Source organism: Pararge aegeria, chromosome 9 (assembly GCF_905163445.1).
Source record: "Pararge aegeria chromosome 9, ilParAegt1.1, whole genome shotgun sequence".
Lineage (NCBI taxonomy): Eukaryota > Metazoa > Arthropoda > Insecta > Lepidoptera > Nymphalidae > Pararge > Pararge aegeria.
This window is the reverse complement of record NC_053188.1, coordinates 8376679-8404614: the sequence shown is the minus strand read 5'-3', so window position 1 is coordinate 8404614 and position 27936 is coordinate 8376679. Positions and strand designations below refer to the sequence as shown.

General features: G+C 34.5%; 1 protein-coding gene across 5 annotated transcripts in view; it reads left to right on the top strand.

The window, feature by feature from the left end:
* Nucleotides 1-27717, top strand: part of LOC120626251 (guanine nucleotide-binding protein G(q) subunit alpha) — a 28112-nt gene extending 395 nt beyond the window's left edge. The window contains exons 2-10 of one of the 5 annotated variants that reach the window (XM_039893670.1): nucleotides 3498-3701; nucleotides 9545-9729; nucleotides 11528-11682; nucleotides 14469-14597; nucleotides 14946-15074; nucleotides 18107-18236; nucleotides 19276-19429; nucleotides 21142-21249; nucleotides 22628-22711. In XM_039893670.1, the coding sequence (XP_039749604.1) occupies nucleotides 3584-3701; nucleotides 9545-9729; nucleotides 11528-11682; nucleotides 14469-14597; nucleotides 14946-15074; nucleotides 18107-18236; nucleotides 19276-19429; nucleotides 21142-21249; nucleotides 22628-22710 (1191 nt within the window). In that variant the 5' untranslated portion in view covers nucleotides 3498-3583 and the 3' untranslated portion in view covers nucleotide 22711. Of the gene's footprint in view, nucleotides 1-3497; nucleotides 3702-9544; nucleotides 9730-11527; nucleotides 11683-14468; nucleotides 14598-14945; nucleotides 15075-18106; nucleotides 18237-19275; nucleotides 19430-20079; nucleotides 20188-21141; nucleotides 21250-22627; nucleotides 22712-26013 lie in introns of those variants that run through there. The other 4 variants (XM_039893667.1, XM_039893666.1, XM_039893669.1 and 1 more) reach the window with 4 other exon arrangements.
* Nucleotides 27718-27936: the final 219 nt, after the last annotated feature.

Here is a 27936-nt window from a genome sequence, read left to right as displayed (position 1 = left end):
TCGGTTTCCAATCGCGGTTCGCTTAGCGCTTCGCAAGCAATGAAACTGATACGACAGCAGTTTTAAACCAAGAGAAAAAAAACTTTAAGTAGATACCTACTGAGTTACATCACTTTAATAAGTATTATTTTTTTATAGTAAAAGAAATTTAAATATTAATCTCCTCCTAAAGCTATGCGATATCAAAGATCTTTTGCCAGGTATATTTAAAATACTAAAGATACTAAATGCATTCTGAACCTTCTTACTAGTAGTATACATGCTCTAACACAGTGGTGCCAATTCCGTTGTAACCTACTCTAAAATAATAATAAAAAAACACGTTTTTTATAGAAAACGAACGAACTAAAAAACTGAAAAAAAAAATTAATAAATCTAAATTAAGAATAGTGTTAAAAATTTCAATAAATATAAATTAATAATAGTGTAAATAAAAAAAATATTTTATTGTAAAAAAAGCGTTGTCTAGATGGCGCTGTAGTAGTAAAAATCATATTTTTTATATTGAAAATTGGAATAATCTTCTCAGATTAGTGTATTGTCATCGGTCCTCGATATGTCTACAAAGTTTAAAAGAAATCTGACCGTTCAAAGTAGGACAAAATCGAGCTCATAGGAGTTGGTTACAAACATTCATACAAACATACATACAGGTGAAGCTAGTAAAAGCGTGTAAAAAACTGAAATGTCAGGTCTAAAACTTTACACACGCATTAGACGCAGTGGTGCCTATTATGTTGACTCAGTTGATCCCTCTGTTGTATCCAACTCTACAAAAAAATTAAATTTGTCCAAAAAATAAAAGGATGACACATGTTTATATTTATATATTATATTTTTTTTAATATATTATATTTTTTGAAAAAGATAGCACCTTTTAAAAAAATATATAATATATAAATATAAACATGTGCCATCCTTTTAAATTGGTTAGTTAATTAACAACAACTATTGTTCAGCTTAGAGATTCGTGTGCAACAGTATTGGCACTAGTATATACCTACCAAGTAACCAACAGTATTTCATATTTAAATATCCGGCTAATTTAGACGAATATACAATCCCTGTACTATTAAGCGTTGCGACCCTTCGGCTCATTTAAAACTTTCATGTTGAGAGAGGCGCTTGCTTGACAACATGATTGTTTGAGGCATTAAGTATAGGTATATAGTGTTGGGCAACTTATAGTGTTGTGATTGCAATCTATTCTGAGTAGTGATTAAACTTACAACAATGCTGTCATTTTTGTTACACACAAATCTCTAAAACTAAGAAAACTGGTAGCTCCAAAAATAGTGTCACCCTTTTCACTAGGTATCGATGTTCTTTGTGCCATGTCATGTCGATTTGTCAATTTGATAAAATTCCCATTAATTGGACAACGATCCAGATAATATCCGCTTGCGATGTCCCACGTCGTAATTATAAACTTCACACTGAATTAATAACATATACCTACCTAGTGATGGACTAAGCTTGTGAAATTAGAATCTGCTACTGTGAGTGCGCAATTTAAAGGGCCAATTATTCTGTTGTACACAAATCTCCAAATTATACTAATTCGACACATTTTAATTAGACATCTTCCCAATTCTTTTCCTTAGAAAAGGATAGCATTACTTTTGAACCTGTCAATATAATAATCCTCTCAAGCTTCGAGACTGATTTTCGATTTAACTTAAAAAAACAACTTAAATAGGTAGTGGAAATAACTAAAGATTTGTCAGACGAACCACTTTTAATATATCAACGATAACAGTAGTTTGGCTTCCAATTATGCAATATCAAAAGCCAATTAATTAAATACAGGATTTAATAGGGATTTTAGGAATTCAAATAAGTACGAAAACTTACTTAGTGCTATGTTTTTAATTGGCATTCTTGAACGACTTACGATTTTCCAGCACTCGGTTCCTATCATAGGGCGCTGTAGGCTCATTCATGTTAATCTTTCATGTTAAAATTAAGCTTAATTTTCATGATATATTATGGATTTCCGCAAATTAACGCCTACTTCTATCTAATAGATAGTTACTAGTTAGTTAATACTATTGATAACTATAACTTGCAATATCCCACACTCCTCAAAAAATGAGGTCAGTGATCCAAGCAGTATTGATATTTCAATCTCTCAAATTTATTTCAAATATTTAGGTACAAACAAGAATGGGTTGTAGAAAAAACATTTACTTAAAGAAATAATGTTATGCTGTCCAATTGAGCTGGTGTGGGTAACCAGACGCGTGAATCCATTTAAGACACTTAAACATTTGATCAGGTTTAGCAGCTGAACCAGATTTTTGATAATAAACGCTGGTCCTATGAATGCAAGCTCATCGACTACGGTAATATAGCCATCCCTTCAAAAACAGCCGAGCACATGGCGACCAATCGTTCTCGCGGCAACCGCAAGCAAACCCACTTAGTGTTTCTATTCTCTTTGATTATATTCCATAGACCAGTGAGTATATAAGCCTCAAACAAGCACTTTCTGTCAATATTATACAAATGATGCCAAATAAGGGCTAAAACCTCGCTAGAACGTAGCGAAACTCCATTTACGAGACTGAGCCGGGGTGCTTGGCACTGCTACAGTCTAGCTAAAGTAAAAAGCATAGAGATAAAAATGCAATGATGAACAGTAAAGAGTATATAAATGCAACGTTGAGTATCGAACATTCAACACAGATGATAAAAAAATTATGATCTATTTGACGGATAACTGTCACACTAATAATTGATGAGAATGAAAATTATAAATCCTACATTTTTAATCTACCAAAGAAATTCAGCCGGATCGATATAATTTTACTTTTATCAACTTCTGTAAAGCTTGATCGAATTACAGTCCTCTATTTTTTATTCTCTAACACTGGCACGACGCACGCGCAGTAGTTACCTCGCCTAAAATCTCCCAGCGCCATATTGAGTGAGGCGGACGTTGTATGACTCGAGTGAATAAAGTCGTGGTTAGTGCAATAATTTGAAGTGAAAGATTTGATCGTGCCCTATGGATATATACTCGGGTAGGTAACGCGGGTGGAAATACAATTTAAAAGTGTTAAGATAAGAAAAGCACGGTATATCACATCGTAACCTAGACATAAGCTGTTCTAGTTATCAGTAGATTGCCTAGGTATCATCAATTCGCTGTTTGTTCACAGTTTTAATTATATTATTACACAGTAGCGGGGAGTAGTCATAGGTTTCTTGAATCTAGTTACATTAATGAGATTATACGGTCGGTTCGCAAGGTTCGACGCTCGTATATAAACGGATTTCGAAGTGTTTATGTCGGCAGTTGACAGAAGCGTATATGTATATGACTGATCATAAGTCACCACACCCAGTGACCGGATTGTCGGTTTTAGGATTTATTAGATCTTAGATCGGATGATCGTTCACGTGCCGTTGACTCGGTGTGTAAATTAGTGGACTCCGTGTCGGAAAGTTGTCGTGACCGTGATGCAGTGAGTGTAACGATATATCGTTTTTAGGAGTGGAGTGCCTCGGTTGATAGGCCTGCCGCTGGGACAGGGATCAGCGCGCGGGGACGATCTGCGGCTCTCCGCCTTGAGGAAACATGGAGTGCTGCATGTCGGAAGAAGCGAAAGAACAAAAGAGAATCAACCAGGAAATAGAGCGGCAACTCCGAAAGGACAAACGCGATGCCAGGAGAGAGCTCAAGCTACTTCTGCTTGGTAAGAAATAATTATTTTATTATTATTCTCTGTGTCTAATGTGTCTCTAATTTAAGATTAGTATTGAGATATTCTTCCCTTATTTTCACACCAAATTGACTTTTCTTGGTTGAGGGCTTATGATTCACGAAAGAAAGATAATTGATTGGCAATTAATAAAAAAATATTATTTTGGTTATTTACTGTAGGCACTGCTTAGCTTCATACCATTTCAAGCATTCTAAACATGTGCATAAAATAATGGTGCTTACTTATAAATTTTTAAACTTAACTAAGTTAACAGAGTTATAAATAGTACATTTTTTCTGTGTAAATAATTGAAAAATGACACTGTTTTGCAATCTAAGGGTAAATTGCTATGAATAATAGGTAGAGATGTGACAATCACTATAATCATGAGTTTCAATGTTGATCTATTATATATTTTGATGAGAAATATTTGTTTTGTCCATCTAAAACTATTCATATATACATATTCATACTTGCAGTATCTTAAATTTTAAACGAATTAATGCCTTAGAGGTTACCCTTGAACCTGAATATGAGACATTTGATCGTTAATAGGTTTGATCAATCAGATTATTGAAAAATAACCATATCATTATATTGCATATAAATATTACAGCATTTAATACTTTTGGCTAAACTTGCCTTATTTGTGGACTACATACATCGCACATATTTAAAAAAAAATCAAAATCATTGTACTTAGCACATTTCAATGATAATTGTATTGCTACTATGCCATATAAATTGCCTATTTTTTTATGAAATACTGGATAAAACAAATAACAATAAAATATGAAAAGTAGGTGTATAGTACTCTTGGTAACACACAACTTTTTTTCTTTTGTAACTTATTCTTCAGATTAATGCTTTAAATGTACTAAACAAAATTTTGATAAAAAAAATATGCTTTGACAACCATAACATCAGCTGTGTTTACATTTAGGGTCAAGTGGTGTCATGGATTACTATTGCAACAGAATTTTTTTAAGGCATTAATGTACTATTAAAACACACACAAACGCTTACATATAATAAATGTCAAGTCATTAACATAAGTTAGGGTTGAAAAATTTGGTTTTCTTACTTACTATTTATATTTAAACTGAAATTTAAATGTTTCATGTACATTGACTGCATTTTAACAAGAAAGTAAAGCAAAGAAAAAGCTAGGCTCATTTTTACATTTGAAATTATATTTTATTTATTATTTGACAACAAAAATGAAAACATATTTAATTATGTTTCATTATTATTATGAAGATTAGTGCACAACACTAAAAGTTTTATAATTAAAATAGCATTTTGAAGTTGTGATAAAACATGACAGTGATAAGTTTAAAAGATATAAGAGACAAGAATAAAATATTGTGATAACACACAGTAATTGTTTTAGATAAAACATTTTTTTTTATCTTTTATTCCCTTTAAGATGATATATATAACAGTGGTGTTGTCCTTTAGTTATCTACTGGACATCACAACTGCTATATATAAGTTCAATAGACTCTAACAGTCCACTGCTGGACTAAAAGCTGATGTGAGGTCTCCATTATATCTCCTTAGGGGTGGTTACAACTGTGTCTGCCGTCACCACATGTTTTTTAAATATCTATTATTTTTTAAAATTTCACTAACACTAACAATTTACTCAATAAAATACAACAATATAAATGCTTTAAAATTAATGTGGTAAGTACAGTAAGTACAGTACTATTACATTTTTTATTTATTTAATTAAGTGTTTTCATGAGTATAATAAGTTTAAAGATGTACATAATATACCAGCAGATTTGTCAATTTAGTACATCATGGATTTTAAGTGCAAGTGCTTACCTGTAACTTAAATGTTTGTTATGACTGCAAATATTTTTATTATTCAACTAGTAGTCACTAGTCACCCACCAAAATTAGTTAATTTGTCATATTAAAACATTAATTCTAAGACTATGTTATTTTTTTTTTAATATGCTGAACAAATGCTATTATTTCAGGCTGCAGTGTTATTTTCTAAAATAAAATTTCTGAAACTTCTGGATGTAAATTAATGAGAGTTATTGCAGTTCAAGTTTTTTAAACTGTGTCAGAGGATTTCAAAAATAACAATATAATACATAGTCATGATTAAAAATAGTCATCATTTAATAAGGAAGTAAATTTACAATATAGCATTGAAATTTAAGTTTATTTTTAGTAGCTATTAACCACTTACCAATATATTCAAATTTATCTATATTGTGTATATGTATTATTATTATATTTATTACAGCATACCAGTATTCCCAAATATATACAGTACCATACTAGATTATTCTGTACCTATACTCTTGCCATGCAGATAACTTACGGATGATACATTCTCATTATCCTGTAATATTAATTTGTCATTACCACATAATATATGCAACCGAATAATATGCTATAAGGGCAAGGTTTATCTACTTAAGATTTTTGATAAAACACCTTTTTTCTAAGGATTAATATTGTATGCCTGAAAATTACAATTAAAAATCACATTAAGATATTTTTAAGAGATAGTTAAAAGATTTGCTGTCTTTTATAATATACAGTATTCTTGCAATATATAGTAGATATACACGACGTACAATTGGGGTAAGTGCACTAATACACGAGCATTGGCACACAAGTGGAAATAATATCCAAATAATTTATGTGTATTAATAAACAGGGGTAAACTTCTTATATTCCATGTGCCAGTGATTTAGCAGGTAGGCACGTTATTTATACCCTCTGTCAGGGGATATAATTTTTATCTCCTGCTAGCCCTGCTGATGTATATTTCATATGATATACTATTGTAATATCTCTAAAATTATGCACTGGAGGAGCACTCAGCCTCCGACAGGGACAGGCAATATTTAATGGAATGCTTTACAAAATCAGCCTTTATGCACTTTATTTTCCATTTTCCATATAAAAATTTAACTGAGTTTACTGTCTATTCGCAACTTATAAACAGGCACTCTTTATTTAAGTGCAGCAGCAAAATTGATTTATGTCCTGTTTTTGTGCAAGTGATAAAAACAATTTAATTCATAAAATGCACAAATGTTGGGAAGGTATTGCATTAAGTTTAATAAATGTATAAAATTTAAAGTCTGCAATTTTATCGGTGCAATCGTTTCCATGCCGATCTTTTTATGTCCTCCGTCCGACCGCGACAACTCTTTATTAATATGATCTTGCAGTTTTTTTATTTTGCAAAACTCAATAAAAACAAACGTGCCTACGTAACTGTAGTACTGTATCATTATAATATTTAAATAGGTATATTTATGTACGTTTATTTTATCTTTACCTTGTGCACGAACCTCTTTGCAAGCTTTTTACCGGCTTCTTACGCTTGCGCTCGAGCGAAAAGTTTTCCTATCTATCATCTACTTACCCTTTTAAACGGATGTGCCGATTAAATGTTAGTGACATAATTTCAAAAACAAAAAAAAATCAAAATTCATTCATTTCAAGTAGGCCGAAAATAAGCACTTTTGAAACGTTAACGCAAGTATGTCTGTTTGTAGTGACTCTACCACCGGTTCGAAAGGCAGATTCTACAGAGAAGAAGCCGGCAAGATACTCAGCAGTTGCTCTTTCCCAACTTTTCATTCAAATGAAATTGATTTTTCGCTGAAAATTAAAACATTGCACAGTTGTTGTTGAAGCGATAGTAGGACTTCGACTTCAATTTCGGATTCGGTGGGCGAGTTCCAATCCCAGCACGCACCTCTTACCTTGTCTAAGTTATGTGCGCTTTAATCATTTAAAATCACTAGCTTCATCGGTGAAGGAAAACATCGTGAGGAAACCTGCATACCTGAGAGTTCTCCATCATGTTCTCAAAGGTGTGTGTAGTCCACCAATCCGCCAAGACCAGCGTGTTGGACTACGGCCTTAACCGCTTCTCATTGTGGGAGGAGACCCGTGCCCTGTAGTGGGCCGGTAATGGGTCACTTAAGAACGCTTGACTATCCGTTGCCACTCCTCTCTGTAAATACTCTACTTATATTTTTTATCTTTGAAGACCGCCATTAAATTATCATATCAGTACGTGGATTTTTTACAGTATGTACTTTAAAAATTAGTACTTAACTCTTTAACCGGCATAGTACCAAGGTAATTCCAAAAGAGGAAACAATAAAGATGCGTTTTGTTTTTGTAAGTTCTCGGCCGTTTTGTGGCGAATATGGGTTTTAATTTTTTTTTATTTAGCAAGTAATGCAGATAGCCCACCTGATGTTATCGGTGTACCGCCCATCAACAGAGCAACACTGTACAGGGCATGCAAAGAGCCTGTAAAATGTCCATCAATTTGAGGCGTAGTTGTTAAGCCTCCTATAATTACACCGGCAACCACGCCCTTCAAACCGGACACAGCATGGCAAAAATGCTGCTCAGCGGCAGAAATATGCATGGCTACAACTACCTACAATGGCAACTACCTTATTAACAGATATAATTATTGTGATCTTATTTGAACCAGTTTTTAAAATGAACGAGTACAGATTGCGGCTCCTGTCTTAATTGCACTGTATATTCATACTATCTGCCCTTTTTTTCTGTGTGCAGTAAAGGTGAATTCATTGATTTGCACAAAGAAATGGACGATCAAATTCGTGTAAATCTTCCCTAGTATCCTTACTTATAATCTTAAAGTACATTCACAGTTTCATTTATCGAAACACGTCAGGTCAGAGTAATATGGAAAATGGAAATTATTGTTTAAAAGTTTCAATTCCTCCTTAAATCAAGATAGCGGCACGTAGGTACGTAAAATAAAAATCAGATAGTACAGAATTTGCTCTCTAAAACGAAAAACTATTAGGTACGTTTTACTTTGATGCTTTGATACTGTTTCGATACTCGAAAACGACTCCACGATTACGAGCACGCATTTAAGTATTTAACTAAGGAAAGCTCATGAGTGGTAGCGAAGGTTAGATAGATGATAAAGTTAAAAAAAAAAAAAAAAAAAAAAAAGAAGAGAATGCAATGCTGTTCGCCTTATATTAACGGCATACCATCCATTAATCTTTGCGGTTTTACCTCATGGAAGTTAAACTACCCTCGTTCATGGGCCATGTTTATTAGCTAGAGAGGCACTCCTGCTGTTGCACTTAATTACTCTTGGTAAGGGTTCCTTGTATAAGTTTTTTTTTAACCTTAACGCTCGTAGAGTAGTTTTCGATATCGAAACACTAGGAAGTTAAAGCAAAGTGGATCTTTTTTCACTCGATTTAGAGTCGCTAATCCTGCCAACTTTTCCCAGAGAGTTGTCTGAATCAATGCGGACTAATATGAGCTTTAAAACATTGTTGATAAGCACCAATTTACTCTTAAGCATTACAGTGTTTCGATGGTCGATGTCGGTACGTTGCGACCGTGTAAATCTTATACTACGGGTACTGCACGGATAGCATGGGCAGAAGACATTTTCTACATGGGGAAAAATAAAAATCTGTATCCGCTTACACAGTTTTATACACTGTCCGACCAAAAAATTAATATCCTAACAATATTATAATATCAAACGGGTGTTAACTTCTCCTTTCCCCTGTTCCCCTGTTTCCCTTGTCCCCTGGTCTTTGGCAGGTGGACAAGTAAATATACATTGTTGGTGGATATAATCGGGGTATTAACTTTATGTCTCCTGTTTATGCTAACCGTTCCGATGATGGGCAAAAAAGTGTAATACATATATTTAGTTTAAATATTTGGTTGGCTGTATGGTGATATATCTTTTCCCTATGGGATAGAATTTTTCCTATAGGAAAGAATAAAGGAAAAAAAATTAAACATTTGACGTTTTTTTTTACCCCCAGGCACTGGCGAATCCGGCAAATCAACATTCATCAAGCAGATGAGAATCATTCACGGCTCCGGCTACAGCGACGAGGACAAACGCGGGTTCATCAAACTCGTCTACCAAAACATCTTCATGGCGATGCAGAGCATGATACGTGCCATGGATCTACTCAAAATACAATATGGAAATCCGTCCAATTCGGTAATTAACATATGTAATGTCAGTAATTTGATAATTGTCTATTGTGCGTGTACCTGGTTACGTTAACGTTCCCCTGTTTTCGAGGCCATGGTCGCTAACTATTAGCCAGATAGAAAAGTTCAGCGTTATATTCACGATAGGGGGATCCATCAGCATAAATAAGGAGAACCGTAAAGAAGAAGAAGAAGAAGTCTCGAAACTCAATTGGCAATGGGCGGGCACATAGCTCGGATGACCGACGGATGCCGGGGTATCCATGTATCGGAAAACGCAGCGTGTACCACTAACTAGTTAGACAGACGATATCGAACGAATCGCAGGTAGCCAGCGGCTTAAGGATTTCGAAATCCTTACAAATGACCTATCCATTATTCATCCTCATTTCCCTCCTTAAATAAGTGTGGATAGGTTGTTTTAAATAAGGAAGTTATTTGAAGTAAAGCCAATCTTATAGGTTATCGTCTTTGACATGCGACATTTTGGGATGTGATGCACCAATTCTGGCAACCCGACTGAACTAAGTCTGGTTGCCAGACTTGATGCAACACATTGGCCAATGCAACATATTGGTGCAAAATATTGGCTTATATGCATTGTCATTAGCCAATATGCATCCACTGCTGGATATAGGCTTTTTTAAGCCTCGCCAACTCTTTCTACTCCCAGCCTGCTGCATCATATGGATGTCGCTTTCCGGAAGTCGACAAACCATAAAGCCATAGTCAAAGTCAAAGTCAAAGTCAAAAATATCTTTATTCAAGTAGGCCCACAGGTGGCACTTTTGATGCGTACATAAGAATTACACGGTAGTGAGATGATGGCGATAACCACATTCGTAAACTTAAAACTAAAGCTACGAGGGTTCCAAACGCGTCCCGGTCTAAGAAGAAGCCCACAACAAACTTAGCCGGGTGTTTTTTTTTTTTTGTTATCGCCATCTCACAATGTAATTTTAAATTATTAGAAGAGCAACCTGGAGAGCAATAATTTACACCCAAGCTTTTTTATCGTTTACGTAGTCCTTTATACTATAATAGGACTTTTCTATTATTACACTATTCCATATATTACACCAATACATTGTAGAATTAGAAATAGAACTTTACAGTGAATAATAAAGTCATTGTAAAGTCAACATCTCATGAGCATGCTCCGGTGGCAGAGCGAAGCTTGCGTAGTGGGTACATTGCATTTGAAGAAATTATAAATTACACCATGCAGATTGTCCTGCTTTTCGCGGAGTATAGCAAATTAAGCTTGATTTTTATAATTGTATTTAGCTTTCACTTATTCCGTTCACGTCTTATTATACTATTATTTAGTTATTTTCGCTAAGATCAATTTAGATTCGAAACCGTGCATTGCATTTGTGACCAAAACGTTTTTCATAAATTCCAAGGAATGTTACCCTGGTTTTGTTCCAGGATACAGAGTAAGTGTGTGACACTCCAGGCTATGAAAATTTATGTGGCAAATATCATTAAGATCGGTTCTAAATATAGTACCAAACAAACGAACACCTTTTTAACGTCATCATAATTATCCCCCTATTACCGGCCCACTACAGGGCACGGGGCTCCCCAGAATGAGAAGGGCTTAGCCGTTCAGTTTAGGCGGTACCACCACGCTGGCCAAGGATTCGTAGACTTCACACGCCTTTGAGCAAACTATGGTGATCCCTTAGGGCCTGCCGGTTTCCTCGCGATGTTTTCCATCACCATTGAAGCGAGTGATGAACACTTTATAATATCATGTATTGTTTTTTTTTTTTATTTAAACCATTGACCTAAACTTTCAGGAAAAGGCGGAGTTGATATCGTCAATCGACTACGAGAGCGTAACAACGTTCGAAAGTCCCTACGTCGAAGCGATCAAGGCGCTATGGTCGGACTCCGGCATACAAGAGTGCTACGATCGCAGGCGAGAATACCAGCTCACCGACTCCGCTAAATAGTGAGTATTTAATATATTATTCACTTTAACCAAGATTAAGTTTTACAAATTAGTTATTACAATACACCCAAGGTTTAGTCAAATATATTTCAATGCTATATTTTTAACGCTTCAAATGGCACTTTTGAAAATTATGACACCTCCCTGACGCAGTGCTGAGCTATGTGGATTTATGACTGTGAGTGTGTGATCTCGGGTTCGATTCCCGGTAGGGCAAGTTGGTAATTTATCATATCTGCATTTTAACCTGGAAGGCTTCGGTTGTAGCTAGTTATCGGCACCAAGCGTATTTACTTTCCGGTACGATGCCGCGTAGAAATCGATTAGAGATATGGGTTTAATGCCTGCTTTACCCCTAACAGGTTAGCCCGGCCTAGCATATTTGACTTTGTCGTCACATTTATACTAACATGACAGATTGCAGTCAAGGGGTAATGTGTTGTAGGAAAAAAGGGTACATTATATTTACTTTAACTTGCACCGAATACAACACATATATCATAAACGGCTTTACTGTATAGTTAATCTTTTTGAGAAAAAACATTCTTTATTCACCGTCTACAAAGAATTTGATTAAAAAAAAAATTAAATTTTGCATAAAATGCCTCACCATCCGTAGCTCATAGTAGTTTTATCACGTCAGTCAGTCATTTGTATTATGTCAAAGGCTCAAAAATATGTGGAATACAATATCAACTGTTATGAAAATAATAGTTTTTTTTTTTCATAACATTCTATAGTTACATTACATTCATCATGATGGCATTATCATTATTGATGTTTAATGTGTGTATGACTGCATCAAAAACTGCACTCCTTGCACAACAATGTAATCCAATATCTCAGACCTCCGGAATGGCTAACATGTGTCAACTATAGATTATTAAACAGTTAGCTATATATAGCTGGATGACCGAAAATGCTTCAACAATATAATAGTAATGTTATAATTACAGTAAATTAGCCTAATTATCTACAGAAATTCAGCCAACAATAACAACTATGGATGAATGCAAAGTTGGATATTGGATAGAAGCAGGCGTTACTTTGCGGAAATTCATAATATATTATGAAAATTAAGCTTAATTTGCTATACTCAACAGCAGCAGAATCTGTATGGTGTAATTTATTAATACTCCACACCAAACAGATCCTCGGCAATGTAAATTCTACGCACGTTTTGCTCCGAAACCGGAGCATCCTCAGGAGATGTTGACTTTACAATTAATAATTGTTATATACATAATAATTGTTATAATTGCAACCAATACACCAAAGCTTAAATATCGCAGTAAATTCAGCCAAAGTAGCAGTGTTTGTAATTATCGTAATTTTGAAATTACAGTAAATGCAAGCCAATAACATCAATATGCCATGGTTGCAATTCTTTTAGGGCAGTCAACCAATGACACTAGTTAATATGCGATGATCGCAATGTTATCATTTCAGTAAATGCAGCCAAAACAGTGCTTTTTGTACTGGTCGTAATCTTGCAATTACAGTAACTGCAGCCAATAACAACATACAATCGCAGTTTTATCACACAAATTCAGTGATAGAAGGTTGTGAAAATGGCCTTGATAAACAAGGCCATTTTATACTTTTAGCAGGTCTAGTTGGATGAAGTTTTTATAATAAAAACTCCGAACTGATGTTTAAATTGAAAGCGAAAAAAACCTCACAAACGTTTACCCCGACGACAGTCGTAATTTAATTAGTCAATAGATATAGATATAATAAGATAATGAAATCCATTCGGAAAAATCCCTTTTAATTTAATTACTTCAACAAACGTACATGTTATAATTTAAAATTAGTTCGTACATTTAAACAAAATATGGCACCAGACTATCTCGGACCCTGTCAGAGAAGTCGGTTCAATATTGTTTAACTACAATGTCTTGGTTTAACAATGATCATCACTTTAACCGATGGACGTCTTGTTTTGGACATAGGTATCTTAAAAGGAGTTCCATACTCATCGGTCTTGTGCCGCTTGTGTCTAGTCAACTACCTGCAACTTGGAACCATAACGTTTATCGGTCTTTCGTTCTTCATGCCCAACCGCTTGCCACTTCGCAACTAGTGGACTCGCAGATTTAACGAAATAGCTCAATAGGTTCATCTTCGGTTATCATTTCTTATTTTATCATAAATTATAGACGACTGACTACATTATATTGTCTTATTTATAGCAGATATGTGGCATGCGATCTCAATTATTGACACAGCGTTTGAGAGTCCAAATCAAAGTTATATTTTTATATTTTCGTTCAATAATTTTAAACATTACATATACATTATTACGTGGCAGTATGACAGGTCAATTCTCTTTGAACGCAAAGAAAATCTGGTCTGTCAGAACGACTAAGACACCGGGAGGTATCTTCGCATCGTTCGAGTCCATGTAGGACCAATTCCTCATGAACATTGGTTATTAATCAAATATAATTTTAATTGTTTTTGTAAAAACCCTAATCAATTCAAAAATATATCTGGAAAATATAAATGAATAGTTATCAAATGTTTAATTATTTACCCACTTTATTAAAATTACGGAAACAGTAATTATGTAGTCTAAAAAATGCATTCATTAGTAGTAAAAAAAGTAGAAGTGTTTAAATAACTTTTTATGCATACAAACAATTCATCCATTGTATTGAACTCGCTATGATGGTTATTGTTTCCGAATTGTTGATTTGAAACTAAAGCTGCGATTGTGAAGGGTTAATATCTAAGAGCAACGCTACATTTCCTGTGTCACTTAACTTCTCAATTTCCTATAGCTACTTGCAGGAGATAGACCGCGTCGCGGCACCAAATTACTTACCAACTGAACAGGATATTCTACGTGTGAGAGTGCCTACAACGGGTATCATTGAATACCCATTTGACTTGGAAGAGATAAGATTTAGGTAAACGCGCCGATATGTAAGATGTGCATGCTTCGATTTTAAAAACAGCATGCTTCTGTGTCTATCGGTGTCAAAATGCATGTCATGTGTCACAACAATACCTTTGTGTTCCATTTTTGTTAACAGGATAAAAAAAAAGAACAAAAATGCGTGCAAATTGTTTTTATGCGGTAACACTTCAGACAAGTCGAATTACCTTCTTGATATTATATTTTACTGTACTAAAATTTTACACACACAGTTATATTAGTTATCCATTTTCGTATAGCCTAAGAACAACTTGCACGCTATATGTATGAAAATAAATGTGTATATGTGCATGCGATAGTAAGTTGCATGAATTTGCAGCTATCTAAGCGATTTGGCAAGAATTGAGAGTGCTGACTACCTACCGACTGAGCAGGATATCCTTCGAGCTCGACAGCCAACTACCGGTATTCTTGAGTATCCTTTCGACCTTGACGGCATCATATTTAGGTACGTTCGATGTACAGGTTTAGGTCGTGGCCCCTTAGGAACGCTAACTCGCGGTACCTTGGCACTGCTGTGTCTTGACCTCCTAGTAATCCAATATCACGAACCCATAGTAATGCTATGTCACGGTCCCATGGTAATGCTATCTCGCGATCCCTTTGATCACTTGTGTGTTATTATAACATTAGATTAGATTTTATAAATATTATTTATATTTAAAAATGACGTTATATCAGTTCAGTTCGTTATTATAGAAGTGACAAAAGTTAAAATCTCGAGACTTTTACTTTAAATCATTTTCACGTTTTCGTATTTCATCAACTAACACTTTTGTATTGTGCTATATCGCCTGCTTGCTTTTAATCTAAACATATGTTATTATTTTGTAATTATTATCGTGTCTTAAAAAATGCTGCTCATAAAAACTCCGTTGAAACTTAACAAAATGTATTGCTCTTAAATAATTGATTTTTGGCGATTGTCTTTTTTGCCGAGAATGGAATGAAAAACATACTATATATAAATACATAAAAATCTTTATAGTTATTTTTAATTGAAACATTTTTTAGGTATTTTTTCTTTTAATCCAATACAAACAGGGGCAAAAATGCGCGCAAGGGCTAGTAAATAAATTATATTTATTCGATAATAATCATCAATAGAAAATAAAACGACCAGTATCAATTTATCGCAGTTTATCAACCCATTACCGGGCACGGTTCTCCTCTCACAATGAGAAGGGGCTAAGGTCGTAGTCCACCACGCCGGCCCAGTGCGGATTGGTGGACTCCACACACCTTTCAGAACATCATGGAGAACTCACAGGCTTGCAAGTTTCCTAACGATGTTATCCTTCACCGTTGAAGCAACTGATATTTTAATTGCTTTAAATGCATATAACTTTGAAAAGTTAGAGATGCCTGCTGGGATTCGAACTCGGACACCGAAAGTGGAGATGAACTCATACCCGCCGGGCTATCACCGCTCATAATATTCTTTATGTAACTACACTAATCCTGCACTTCCATGGTTTCATAAGTCACTGGCTCTTCAAAGATCTAACAAGCAATGGCTGCTTTCAATGTCTGAAATCTTTGGACACATCAACGGATTTACATTTTAGGTAATTATAATAATATCATTTACCTATAAAAATTCAAATATCAAGGTAATTATGTGATTCTGTTTCGATCAGTGTAGTATTAAATACTTGCAAAAAATATGTTGAAGCCCAGGTAGACTCAGAGAGGTTCGATTTAGATGTTCTTTCTCTTATCCTCGATCTTATAAATTTGAATCTATTTCGGGTCATCTCCACAGCTCTTAATTGCAGTACTTATTAAGGAATACTGCAACGCTGATTTCCAGTAGGTAAAAAATGAGTGTCAAAAGAAAGTTATGAAAAGCTATCTTAGAATGTGCAGTTTGACCGATCTGTAAATATCATAGTATGTTAGTCTATTGTGAGGTATTTAGATAAAGTTGTTCTTTCTCTTATCCTTGATCTTATAAATTCACATCTATTTCGTTATCGAGTTTATCTTCTTAACAACATAGTGAGATATTTAGGAAATTGTACGAAACACTAAAAACTGAATTGTATGTAATATTATTATAACCTTTTAATAAAAGTATTAGTGCGAATATATGGTGTATGTTTTCTGTACACTGACAATTATTTTCCTAATAATTTTTTTATAACATTCAAGAAGAGGCAAAGGACTAAATTATTTATAATGTGGAGTCTACGGAGTGGTTTATGGGTGGTATTTCCTTTTTTAATGCATGCTCTGGTATTGTTAAATGTAGTACGATTAGTTTTTATCTAATAGCTTTTGGTTTCGGGCAGTATTTTGAATAGTGTGTGTACTTATATCTCAAATGCACGGTTTTATTGAAGAAACAATCTTAAACACGTTGCACTTTTTATTTACTTTATGCTTAAGTTAAGTTCATAAGACTAATGTGAAATACTTCACCAGGGTATCTTTGATATATATGATGGCAACCTAAACTTACATGCTGGTTAGATATGCTGTCAAGGATATCCTGGCTGCATTTGTCTCACCGTTTAAATGCCTGCCTCTATAGACGGATGAGATCGAACTTATACCACCTTTCTTGTTATCTACCATCTAGATGGATGGTATTCCTCAAGCGTACGTTAGACCAGATATTTTTTTCCGCACATGCAAAGGTCATTGACCGTACACGGGCCATGGTTGTGGCAATAATATATTTGGTAATTTAAACATTTTGGGACTACAAAAAATGAAACTCAAGAAAGGAACTATCCAGAGTTTTATTTTTTATTTTTAAAGTACTTTATTTTATTGTAAAAAAAATGAATCTAAAGTAATCGAAACAATCGATTATGATCTATCAATTTCATAGAACATTAAAAGCAAATCGAATATATTTTTCGCAAAACATCTCGTTGTCCAATTATAATCGAATCGAAACAAACCTTACGGTGGGTCTATGCCCTATGGTTTAAATCACTGTCATTTTTGTACTTGAATTTATTTCAGTCACTGTATACTAGTTTCCTGCCGGTTTGTGTTTTTTACGTTGAGTTGAGACAATAATTATATTTCCTCCAGGTATAAGTCAAAAACTACTGCAGTGTTGTGGTTTGGAGCCCTGTGGCTCTCATTAAAGCGAATCCGGGGTTCCATTAAAAAATATGCTTTTGTGAATTAAAAAAGAATAATCAAGCTTTATTTTATGATAACAGTTTTCGAGATACAAAAATAATAGTGGCCCAAGGTACATGTACTGGCCCTTTTACCTTTGGAACCAGCTTCCATCTGCGGTTTTGCAACTTAATTTTTAATAGCGTTACTCCATATAAACATATGTTATTAAAACATTACGTAGCGCTAAAAATGCATGAACAAAAAATAATGACCGATTCTAATAGCTTGTTGTATTTATCAAATCGAACTAAACAACTGTGTGTTGGGTAATTTTCCAATATCATTGAAATAACTCTATATATAATAAGGTGTTAATAATTTCTCGTATTCTAACAGGATGGTAGACGTAGGGGGGCAGAGATCCGAAAGAAGGAAGTGGATTCACTGTTTCGAAAACGTCACATCCATCATATTCTTAGTAGCTCTTAGTGAATATGATCAAATTTTATTCGAGTCTGAAAATGAGGTAAGTTTTAAAATAAATATATATTACTTTTCAACTCCAGGTCGCAGCAGATAATTGAATTATTTTCTACCATTGTCATGCACTGTGACACTACAGTGTTAGAAATTTTTACCAATACAGATTCCATGTGCAGAAATAGATGTTTAGTATTGCTCGATTTTTGGAAAAGTACTAAGGCTGCATAGAATTGAAGAAATTTTAAAGAATGCACCGTGCACTCGTTGAGAGTGTATCGCTTCCTCTCGTAAAACGCACTGTAGGTTTAGTCGTGGGTTCTTTTAGTTTATTATCATCAGCACCGGATTGACGTTCACTGCTACAGATAAGTATTTTTAGTAGACTTCTGAACGCAATACTCTTGTGTACACTTTACCCTATAATGGGCCTAACATGATTGTGTTGTCCGGTGCAATCGCCACTCCAAAACCTTCAATTTAAAATGCTCGATTCTCCAAATTTGTCTGTTAGCCTTTAACAGTGGCGTGCACAGGGTCTTCGACCAGGGTATGCATAAAGCAGATATATAGCGTTAAATAGAAATATTCCCCTCCAACACGAGCTATATAAAATAATTTGGGTATGCAGTGCTTTTGTGCGTGTATGAAATGCACGCCACTGGCCTTTAATTACGAATGTATTAAATACCTAGTATCTTAAAACTATATCATCACCATCATCAAACCATTACCGGCCCTCTACAGGGCACGGGTATCCTCTCGGAATGAGACGGGTTTAGACCGTAGTCTACCACGCTTACCTAGTGCGGATTGGTAGACTTCACACGCCCTTGATTTTCCTCACGATGTTTTCCTTCAACGTTTAAAGCAAGTGATATTTAAATTGCTTCAATTAAAAACGCACATAACTCTGAAAAGTTAGTGATGCGTTCCGGGGCTCAAACTCGGTCTCCACGAAAAGAAAGCCGAAGCCTTATCTTCTAGGCTAACACCGCTTCTTTAAACTATATCGATAAGTTAAATTCTCCTAGAAGTTTATAGTTAATCACTCACTTTTAAAATCTATAACTATTACCTTACAGAATCGAATGGAAGAATCAAAAGCTTTATTTAAGACTATCATCACGTATCCATGGTTCCAACACTCATCGGTCATTCTGTTTTTGAATAAAAAAGATTTACTGGAAGAGAAGATTATGTATTCGCATCTTGTAGACTACTTCCCGGAGTACGATGGTATGTATCTTATATAAAATAAATAAATGTCAATTCTTTATCGAAAGTTATCTACATAATTATAATAGAGACTAAATCAATAATACTACTTTATTAAACAAAACAATATATTACACTCCAGAATTTATTCATAAGTTATCATAAAAAAATATGTCTACAAAAAAGTATCTTTGTTCGTTTGTCCTTCTTGCAAGCAACAATGGGGCAACGGTTAGAAGCGAATTTTAGCATAAATATAGATATATAGGGCAATATGCCCGGAAGAAATCTGGGCATTTATGAAATAGTGCAAATTCTTTGTTTACTTCTATGAAAAAATGACTAGGTATGTCGATGGCATAATATGATACTAAGGTATCTTCGGCCTTGGAATGATTAAAGATAGATAAAAAGTAGTTTTTGTCTTGAAACCCACAAAATTTGACTTAATAAACATACCCAAGCTTTTATATTGCTTAAGAAATCTTTTATGTTACATCAAGATGGTTCTATATCCAAACTTTTGTACAGTACTGTCCTGAAAAAAATAATAAATAATAATCGGGCCACTTGACTTTAATAATATAATTCGTTTCGTCTAGCATTATTATCAGTATTACAAAAATATGTTATTTGTGTTGTTGTTGTTATGTTTTAACCATTTTTACTAGGACCAAAATGCGATCCAATACCAGCCCGGGAGTATATTCTTCAGAAATACTTGAAAGAGAACCCGGATCCCGAAAGACAGTGCTATTCACATTTCACTACAGCTACAGGTGGACATAATATGCGCTAACCGTCTTTGAACATGAGATAGAAATCATCACATTTCTTTTAATTAGTCTCTTGTTCAAACTAGGTACTATTTGTGTGGTTGTAAGCTAAGCTATTGAGTAACGTATTGAAATTTAATCGCTAGATACAAATTGTTTTTGTTTGTTGAAAATAAATTTCCCTTTTAATTCGGCCGCGATTTTCAAAGACATAAGAGTAAGAACGGAGTTCCGACATATTAAAATCTGTTACGGTCGGTACACACTATAGGTTGCCACGCGGCACCTGTATTAGAAAAACCCATGGGAAACCCATGTTGTGGTATGCACTGACCTCTATTATAGAAACTGTACTGGCTGTCCCTATCACAAAACTCAGGTTAAATATTGTCGTCCCCATTTGAAGCGCCAAATGTGTCATAAGAGTGTCTCTGCAACTAATGTTACTATAGTATTTTTAATAATACAAATTTTAGTTTCTTGGACACTGGTATGACAGCTTCATAACGTACAATCTTCAATTAATCGCTTCACTTCGTCTAGCTATAGACGAAGTGAAGCGATCGTGGGTTCGAACTCTTCCTGGCAAAGCCTCATTCCGGGGCTTGCCAACAAGCCCACGTTAAGCTTTTAAAATCATTAAACTTAATCAGCTACACAAGGATACTTGTTTTCGATACACGTCGTTTAGCATCGTTACATAAAAATAAGGCACCAAGCTGCGTCGTGCCACGTATACCGGCCGTAATATTTATGTATCACTTTAAAGTCTGTATCCGTTACAAAGAAACAAACGCTACCGCTCACCAAGTTACGAATTATCGTAATGTCTGTCTTTGTCATCGCGCCGGTTTAAAATTTAATCTTATGAGGCAATTCTCACAATAAATTCAACAAGTAAAAACAGTTTCCACGTGTCGCTAGTGTGTGTAGTACAAAGCTAGTGATGAACCGTAGGTCCACAACGCGACGCCAGTACTGCGCGCGAGTTCATTCTGCGAATGTTCGTCGACCTCAACCCTGATGCTGAGAAAATAATCTACTCGCATTTCACTTGTGCGACTGGTGAGTACTCTAATATTCAAAGTCTACTGAAAGATATTTTTCTGGTTATAATAAACTATAAACTTTTTAATGCAAGAGTTTATTATGTCTTATAACAAATATTAATTGGCTTACAAAGTTACTGCATTATTTTAAACAAAAAAGTAGCTTCAGATAGGTATATTACTTTACTATTTAGTTTTTGTTACTTAGTTTATTGGCGTCCCCCTTAAGGTTTTAATAAACTTTTTAATACATGAGTTCATTATATTTTATTACTAATATTAATTGGCTTACAAAACTACTGCATTATTTAAAACAACAAACTAGCTGTAGATAGGTATTTGGGATACAAAAATATTTATCTCGTTCCAAAATGGAACACGTTTCATTGATTACTTTAGGAACACGTTTCATTGATTACTTTACTATGTTAGTTTTTGTTTCTCAGTTTATTAGCGTCGCCCTTAAAGTTTAAGATTTGTGAGACAATCTTATCTTTATCTACGATTTAAAAATGTACTACTATTAATTATTTCCGATTTCCTTATTAATATAAGATTTTTGAGTCGCGAACTATGGATTATTAAGAGGTAAGTTTGAGTGTTTATTTTAATATTTGTATATTGCTCTATCACTTTACTTTTATTGCTTTTTGTGGTATGCTTCTAAGATATTGCTACTTTAGAGTGGTTAGCAAATGTGGAATGGCTACTTATTGTTATATTTTAGAAAACTTTGGGCACAAGCAAATAACAAACATTTTACACTTCACGTCTTGACGCTTGCCTTTTTAATAATTGACTAAAGACTGCATCATAACGAATCATATATGTGTAAAGTGTATATATATACATATATATTTATATATATATTGGCATCAGCCTACGCGACACATAGCGACGCGTGCGACCATCAGATACAACCGATCAAGATCGATATATTGCCGACAGTCAACACGTGCGCTTGATGTCCAGCGTATGTTTTGACCTGACTCGGATGCCACGCGTTACGGGCCTTGTGAAAACTGCTGTGGAAGCGCGTTATCACACAGCATCGGGTGTTGTGCAATGTGAACGGTTAAGGTGGCGTTGTGTTTCCACCTTTATGATAAAACATATTGGCATTAGCATTTTGTATGCCTAGAAATACATTACACTTGAGAGTCCAAGGCGGCTATTACAATTGTTTCTCAGTGGACTTTAAATGGAATCATAGTACTAATGAAAACAAAATTAAAATTTAACAACCTTTTTTTTCTGTTTGTTTTGTACAATGCACGCTACAAGTGGCGTGTCAAAAAGTCGCGTCAGGGCGTGGGGGGTGTTTGTTGCATATGTGTTTCCTACAATCTTCTGTATATTTTTATTTTTGCATGCTGCTTTGGAAATTTTTAAAGACACTGAAAACATCAAATTGGTATTCTGTGCTGTCAAGGATACTATAATGCAAAGCGCCCTTAAAGAATTTAATTTAGCATGAACTTGTTTTATCTTAATATATATTATACTTAGTTAATTTGTAATAAATATTTTTTCTTTGTTTTTGTTCGTTGTGTTTTATTTGGTACTCTTACTTTAATATACAATTTCTGCTTTTTTTGAACGATATTAAATTGTCTCTTATAATAAAAAAATTCTTAACGAGTATTTTGATATTCCGCTTGGCAGGTTTGCTGGTTATATACCTTTAGTTACATAACGTATGTAAGTATCGTACATAACTATAAAACTTTACAAAATGAAGATTCATTTTGTAAAGTTTTGGTTTGAACACGATTGTCGTAAAAAGGAAAGTGTTACTCTTTTTTATTTTGAATATTAATTTTTAATATAAATATACGACGACAACTACTAAGTTTTAAGTCAGATGGAAGGGTTAGATTGCTTTATACTAGCAGAAGTTATAATTAAAGCCTTTCCAAACTACCAAGAGTAAGCAGAAATAACAAAAGTCTGTCAAAATATTGTCACCTGTAATTATTGTTACTTCTCTGCGTCAGATAATACTCTACTTTTAATTGGATTTTTCTAGCATACTATACTCTTAATTTATCTTTTAAAAATAGTTCGTGACTTTAATAGCGTGTTACTACGCATATACAAGACGACTTAGGCCGAAATAAATAGTTGCAAAGCGAAGCCAAGCAAGTGTTTAGCATGGGTTCTAAGCATTACATTTCCTTTCATAGGCAGTTCTTTAGAATTTCCTTTTGTCGATAGCTAATCTGATACTAAGCCAATGCTTAAGTTAGCCATAATACAGAGTTTTGAAAACTTAGCACGTTCTAAGCATAGATTTCCCCTATTGTGGACAACTTCTTCACTATAATAAATAAGCATACCTGGTGATTTATGCAACAATTCCACAATAATTAAGCAAAGCGTAGTAGAGGAGTTTAAGAGACAAAAATACATAATAATAATTTAAAAAAAAACGATAAAAATCCCAACAACATCATATTATGTATAAAACTTGCGAAGTCATGGATGGATGGATTCTGAGAAAACACATCGACGCTTGTCAAAGTAATGTCAGTGTCAAATAGGTAGCGTTCAATTTAAATATATTGTTACATTTCTAAGCTACACTGTTTTTAAAAGGCAATGCTAATATTGATGAATGAATATTATTAGATGTCATGTTAATATTGCATGAGATTCAATAAAGAAATAATTTAGTTTCTATTTATTTTGATTGCTTAACAATTGGGAAAGTAGTACTTTAGGTTTAACTATGACTAAGCTTGTGCTGAGCAAAGCAATGCCCATAGCCTCGTTTATTTAAGCCGGTATGAGAAACTGTACTTAGCTAAGTCAAAGTAGTTGTATGCGGAGTTATACTTTCGACTAACGCTAAGTAATGACTATTTATCTAGAACTACCTGTCGTGACACTTTGTGCCACTAATATGGGGCATCGTCATAGACGTGACACAAGCTAATGCAACAGTGGATCCAAAGTTTGGTTTGTAAAAAGGAACTTGGATCGACTTATTATATTGATGTAAATGTAGAAAAATAGTAGGGTAAAAATTCTAAAATGGTACAAATAAAAAATTAATAAGTAATATGATTATATTTATAAATTAGTAAACTACCAAATCGTGCTAAACTGCACTAATGCCCGTTTTCACTAAATCTAGGCATCGCTAAAATCGAATGATTTAAATGTCTATAGAAAAAAAACTCAGGTTACTTAATTAGGCATTGCCTTGATCCTCGTAAGTGAAAACGGGCATTGGGCTCAAATCACACTTAAAAATCGCCTAGGCTGGAGCCTTATCTCCCCGCAATTCACAGAGAGACTATCGATATTCATACAATTTTCTACTTTAGAGTATGATAATACTACAATACTTGTTATGTCATAATATGGTTTTTTCAATGGAGCCTGGGGCATTTTTTCGTTGTCTGAATTGGATATGGGTAAGTAAGGGACAGGCATTTGAATATTTATTTATTCCCATCTTACATTTTTGTCATTACAGGAAAAAGTTATCCTAATACGACAATGCAGCATGTTATGTAAATTTTAATAATATATATAACTATAGTGTATATGATAAAATCCAAATCGCTATATTTGTGAGTTCACTCAGAGTGCAACAAAATAAATCCGTAATATATAAGGTCACATTACTTATATAACTTGGCGCAGTGGGCCGCGACCCTGCTTTCTGAGTCCCAGGACCGTGGGACATTTTCCAGTAGTGGGAATCGATTCTCGCTACTGGAAAATGTTGGTGTGATGAACATTAATGTTTTTCAATGTCTGGGTGTTTATCTGTATATTATGAGTATTTTTGTAGATTATTTATAAAAAATATTCAACAGTCATCTTAGTTTTGTACCTATATAGAGTTAAGAAAATTTATAAAACGAAACTTATCTATGTACCTGTTTGCTGAACGACACAAAATTAAGAAAAGATTTAAATGTTGCCATAGTTAAGTTTTTTTTTCTTTTTTGTGTTTTTTTGCAAAAATTTCGAGGCTTTGTATGGGGCATACCTAAACAAATTTTGTTTACAAATATAAATTTTATAAAAATAAAAGTTTCCTGCTTGTTGCCGGTGACTGTGTTCCGTTTTGTTAGTAAAAAGTGTGTACCTTAGGCCAGCGCCATATCCGCCATATTTGGTTTCGGCGAAGAAAATCACCCTAATGATCACATTGAAAATGCAGTAATTTTGTTAGCCAAAATAATGTTAGCAAATAAATAATATAATAGAAGATTGATTGGTTATATAATATACAATGCTAAAAACACAGCGTCTTATCCATGATTTATGTAACCTTTTTAGTCTAATGTTTTCGAAGAAAAATCTGATTAAATTCAATGAATCTATCTACTAAGCAATGGTTTCTTAGGAGAACGATAACACCAAATTACGGCCGATACGAAGCACGTTGAATATAACGTCGAGGTTCCCGAGGCTTGTCATAAAGATAAATACAGTAATCCCCCCTCAAACACGGACATTCCCCCATGTAACGCGGGGATATCCCACATTATAATATTTCTGTACCTACTGTAAAAATATTAACTGTGAATTTTAAAAATAGTGCGTAAGCTGTAATTACTACCTCTATTTCACGTTCCGAAAATACCTCTATTTCACGTAACGTTGCAAGGTGCCACACCGCCCTCTAAGAAACCACGTCGTCTTGTTTCTATGGATAACATTTCTGTGCGCTCACTGGTCGACGCTATTTGGTGTTACCGGTCTCCTAGGAAACTGTAGCTTTATAAGACGTAAAGGAAAAAATAATTACAAATTCCAGATACTGAAAATATCCGGTTCGTGTTCGCCGCAGTCAAAGACACAATTCTGCAGTCCAACCTGAAGGAGTACAACCTCGTCTAAGTGAGCTACAATCCTGACACAAATCTGTGATTATGTGTTTCGCGTTTTGAACATCAACACATCACGGCCGACCGTGTGAATTAACTAATGAGGATGAACTCACTATCTAAACTGATTTTTATGAAATTAAGAATAGATTGTAAGTCATTTAATCAATATAGCACATCATCTTTCGATCCAGAAGGATCTCATTACGCGTCAGGGTTTTTGACAATTTTTTATGATGAAGAAATTCACAACTTATGTATGTGTCTGTATCGGTGAATATTAAATTGTGCATTTTAAAGTCGCGGCGAGTCGCGTTGCCGCGTGCTGCTTTTAGTCATTGTTTTAGATTTTTTGTAAAGTTTGTTGCCATTATATCTTTCTACATAAGTATACATTTATTATGTCCAGACGGATGGATTTGAACAAACTAGTCCTATGCGCACTCTCGCGGTCGGAAGCGGGAGACTCCCGCCCTACTATTAGGTATTTATTTAATGATAATGAGTAACATTTGGTGGCGACAGATGACCGACCCGCGTTGCCCTTTCGTTGCGCTTCATCGGAAGATAATGTTCATTTATATAGATTGATTGTGTTTTAATTGACATTGCGTTACTTTTGTACGTTGGAATTTTGTTACTCTATACATGTTATGTGTTATTATTTAACTCGATATGATGTTCGGAGCGGCGTTCTGCGCGAACGCGCGCAAACGGTTTCGTCGACTGTAGCTTCGTGTGCACAGAGGTCTTGTGTATTCTGTTCCTTCCTGATGTTACCTTCGTACCGCAACTCCATTATACTAGACGTACGTCTAACAGGTTTTCTACGTTAGTTGTGTAAGGATATTTTTGAAGCATTTGTATAACTTTTTTTACTAGTAAAAACCCAGATAACGTCGAAGCTGTAATAAATGTGAATTGTAAAATAAGCGGTGCCGATGGTTTTTTCCACTAATAACAAACAGGAATGTAATATATTGTACATTTTGGACTAAATGTGCTGAGTGAATTGAGCTGACAGTTCAATGGCAAGTTTTGCTATTGGCACTCCGTAACGCGAAGCACGAATATAACTAATTATACGCCTTTATTATTGTTGTCCATATTTTATAGTATTTTTATTATATCGCTTATGTGTGTGTTGCTTTGTGTTATATATTTTAGTTACTTTAATTTATAGCCGGAGACGAAGTTTCCGTTTTAAAGAGGTAACTTATTGAATTAACTTATTCGTTGTTGTAAACTATATTTCTTCGATATCCGTTTAGCATACCTTCACCGTCAATAGCAAAACTGTTTGCTCGGAGAAGATACCGCTGTCTGAAATGCTCAAAAATAAATTTGGAATTATTCGCACAAAAAATACCAAGTACCTATTTTAACGATGTTATCCAAGCAGCGTCCGTGTTGGCATTGTACATATAACTCTCGTTTCGTTTGATGCAAATGTACAGCAATATGTAATATTTTGAAGTCGGCGCTTTATATATGTAGTGAGAACCCACGACGCGCCGCTCGCTCCTCCGCTGTGTGCGCGTCCGAACGGCGGTGTACTGATTGTGTTGTATGTGTTAATGCGCTAGTTAGTTTTTAGACTCTTTCGTGCAGTTCTCTCAAAATAAGTAGTCTAACCATCGCACCGCAAAATGATAACGTATTTTCTTTTATTTGCTACTGATAAAGACAATATATATGTAACGTCCGAAAAAGCAATAAAAATTGTTAAATAACTTATTTTAAAATAGAACAGACATAATATATATTAGTTATTATGAGTAATTTTTAAACGCAACAGATAACTTTAAGAATAAACGCCACTGGACACTTTGTGTTAGATTTCATACAGGACT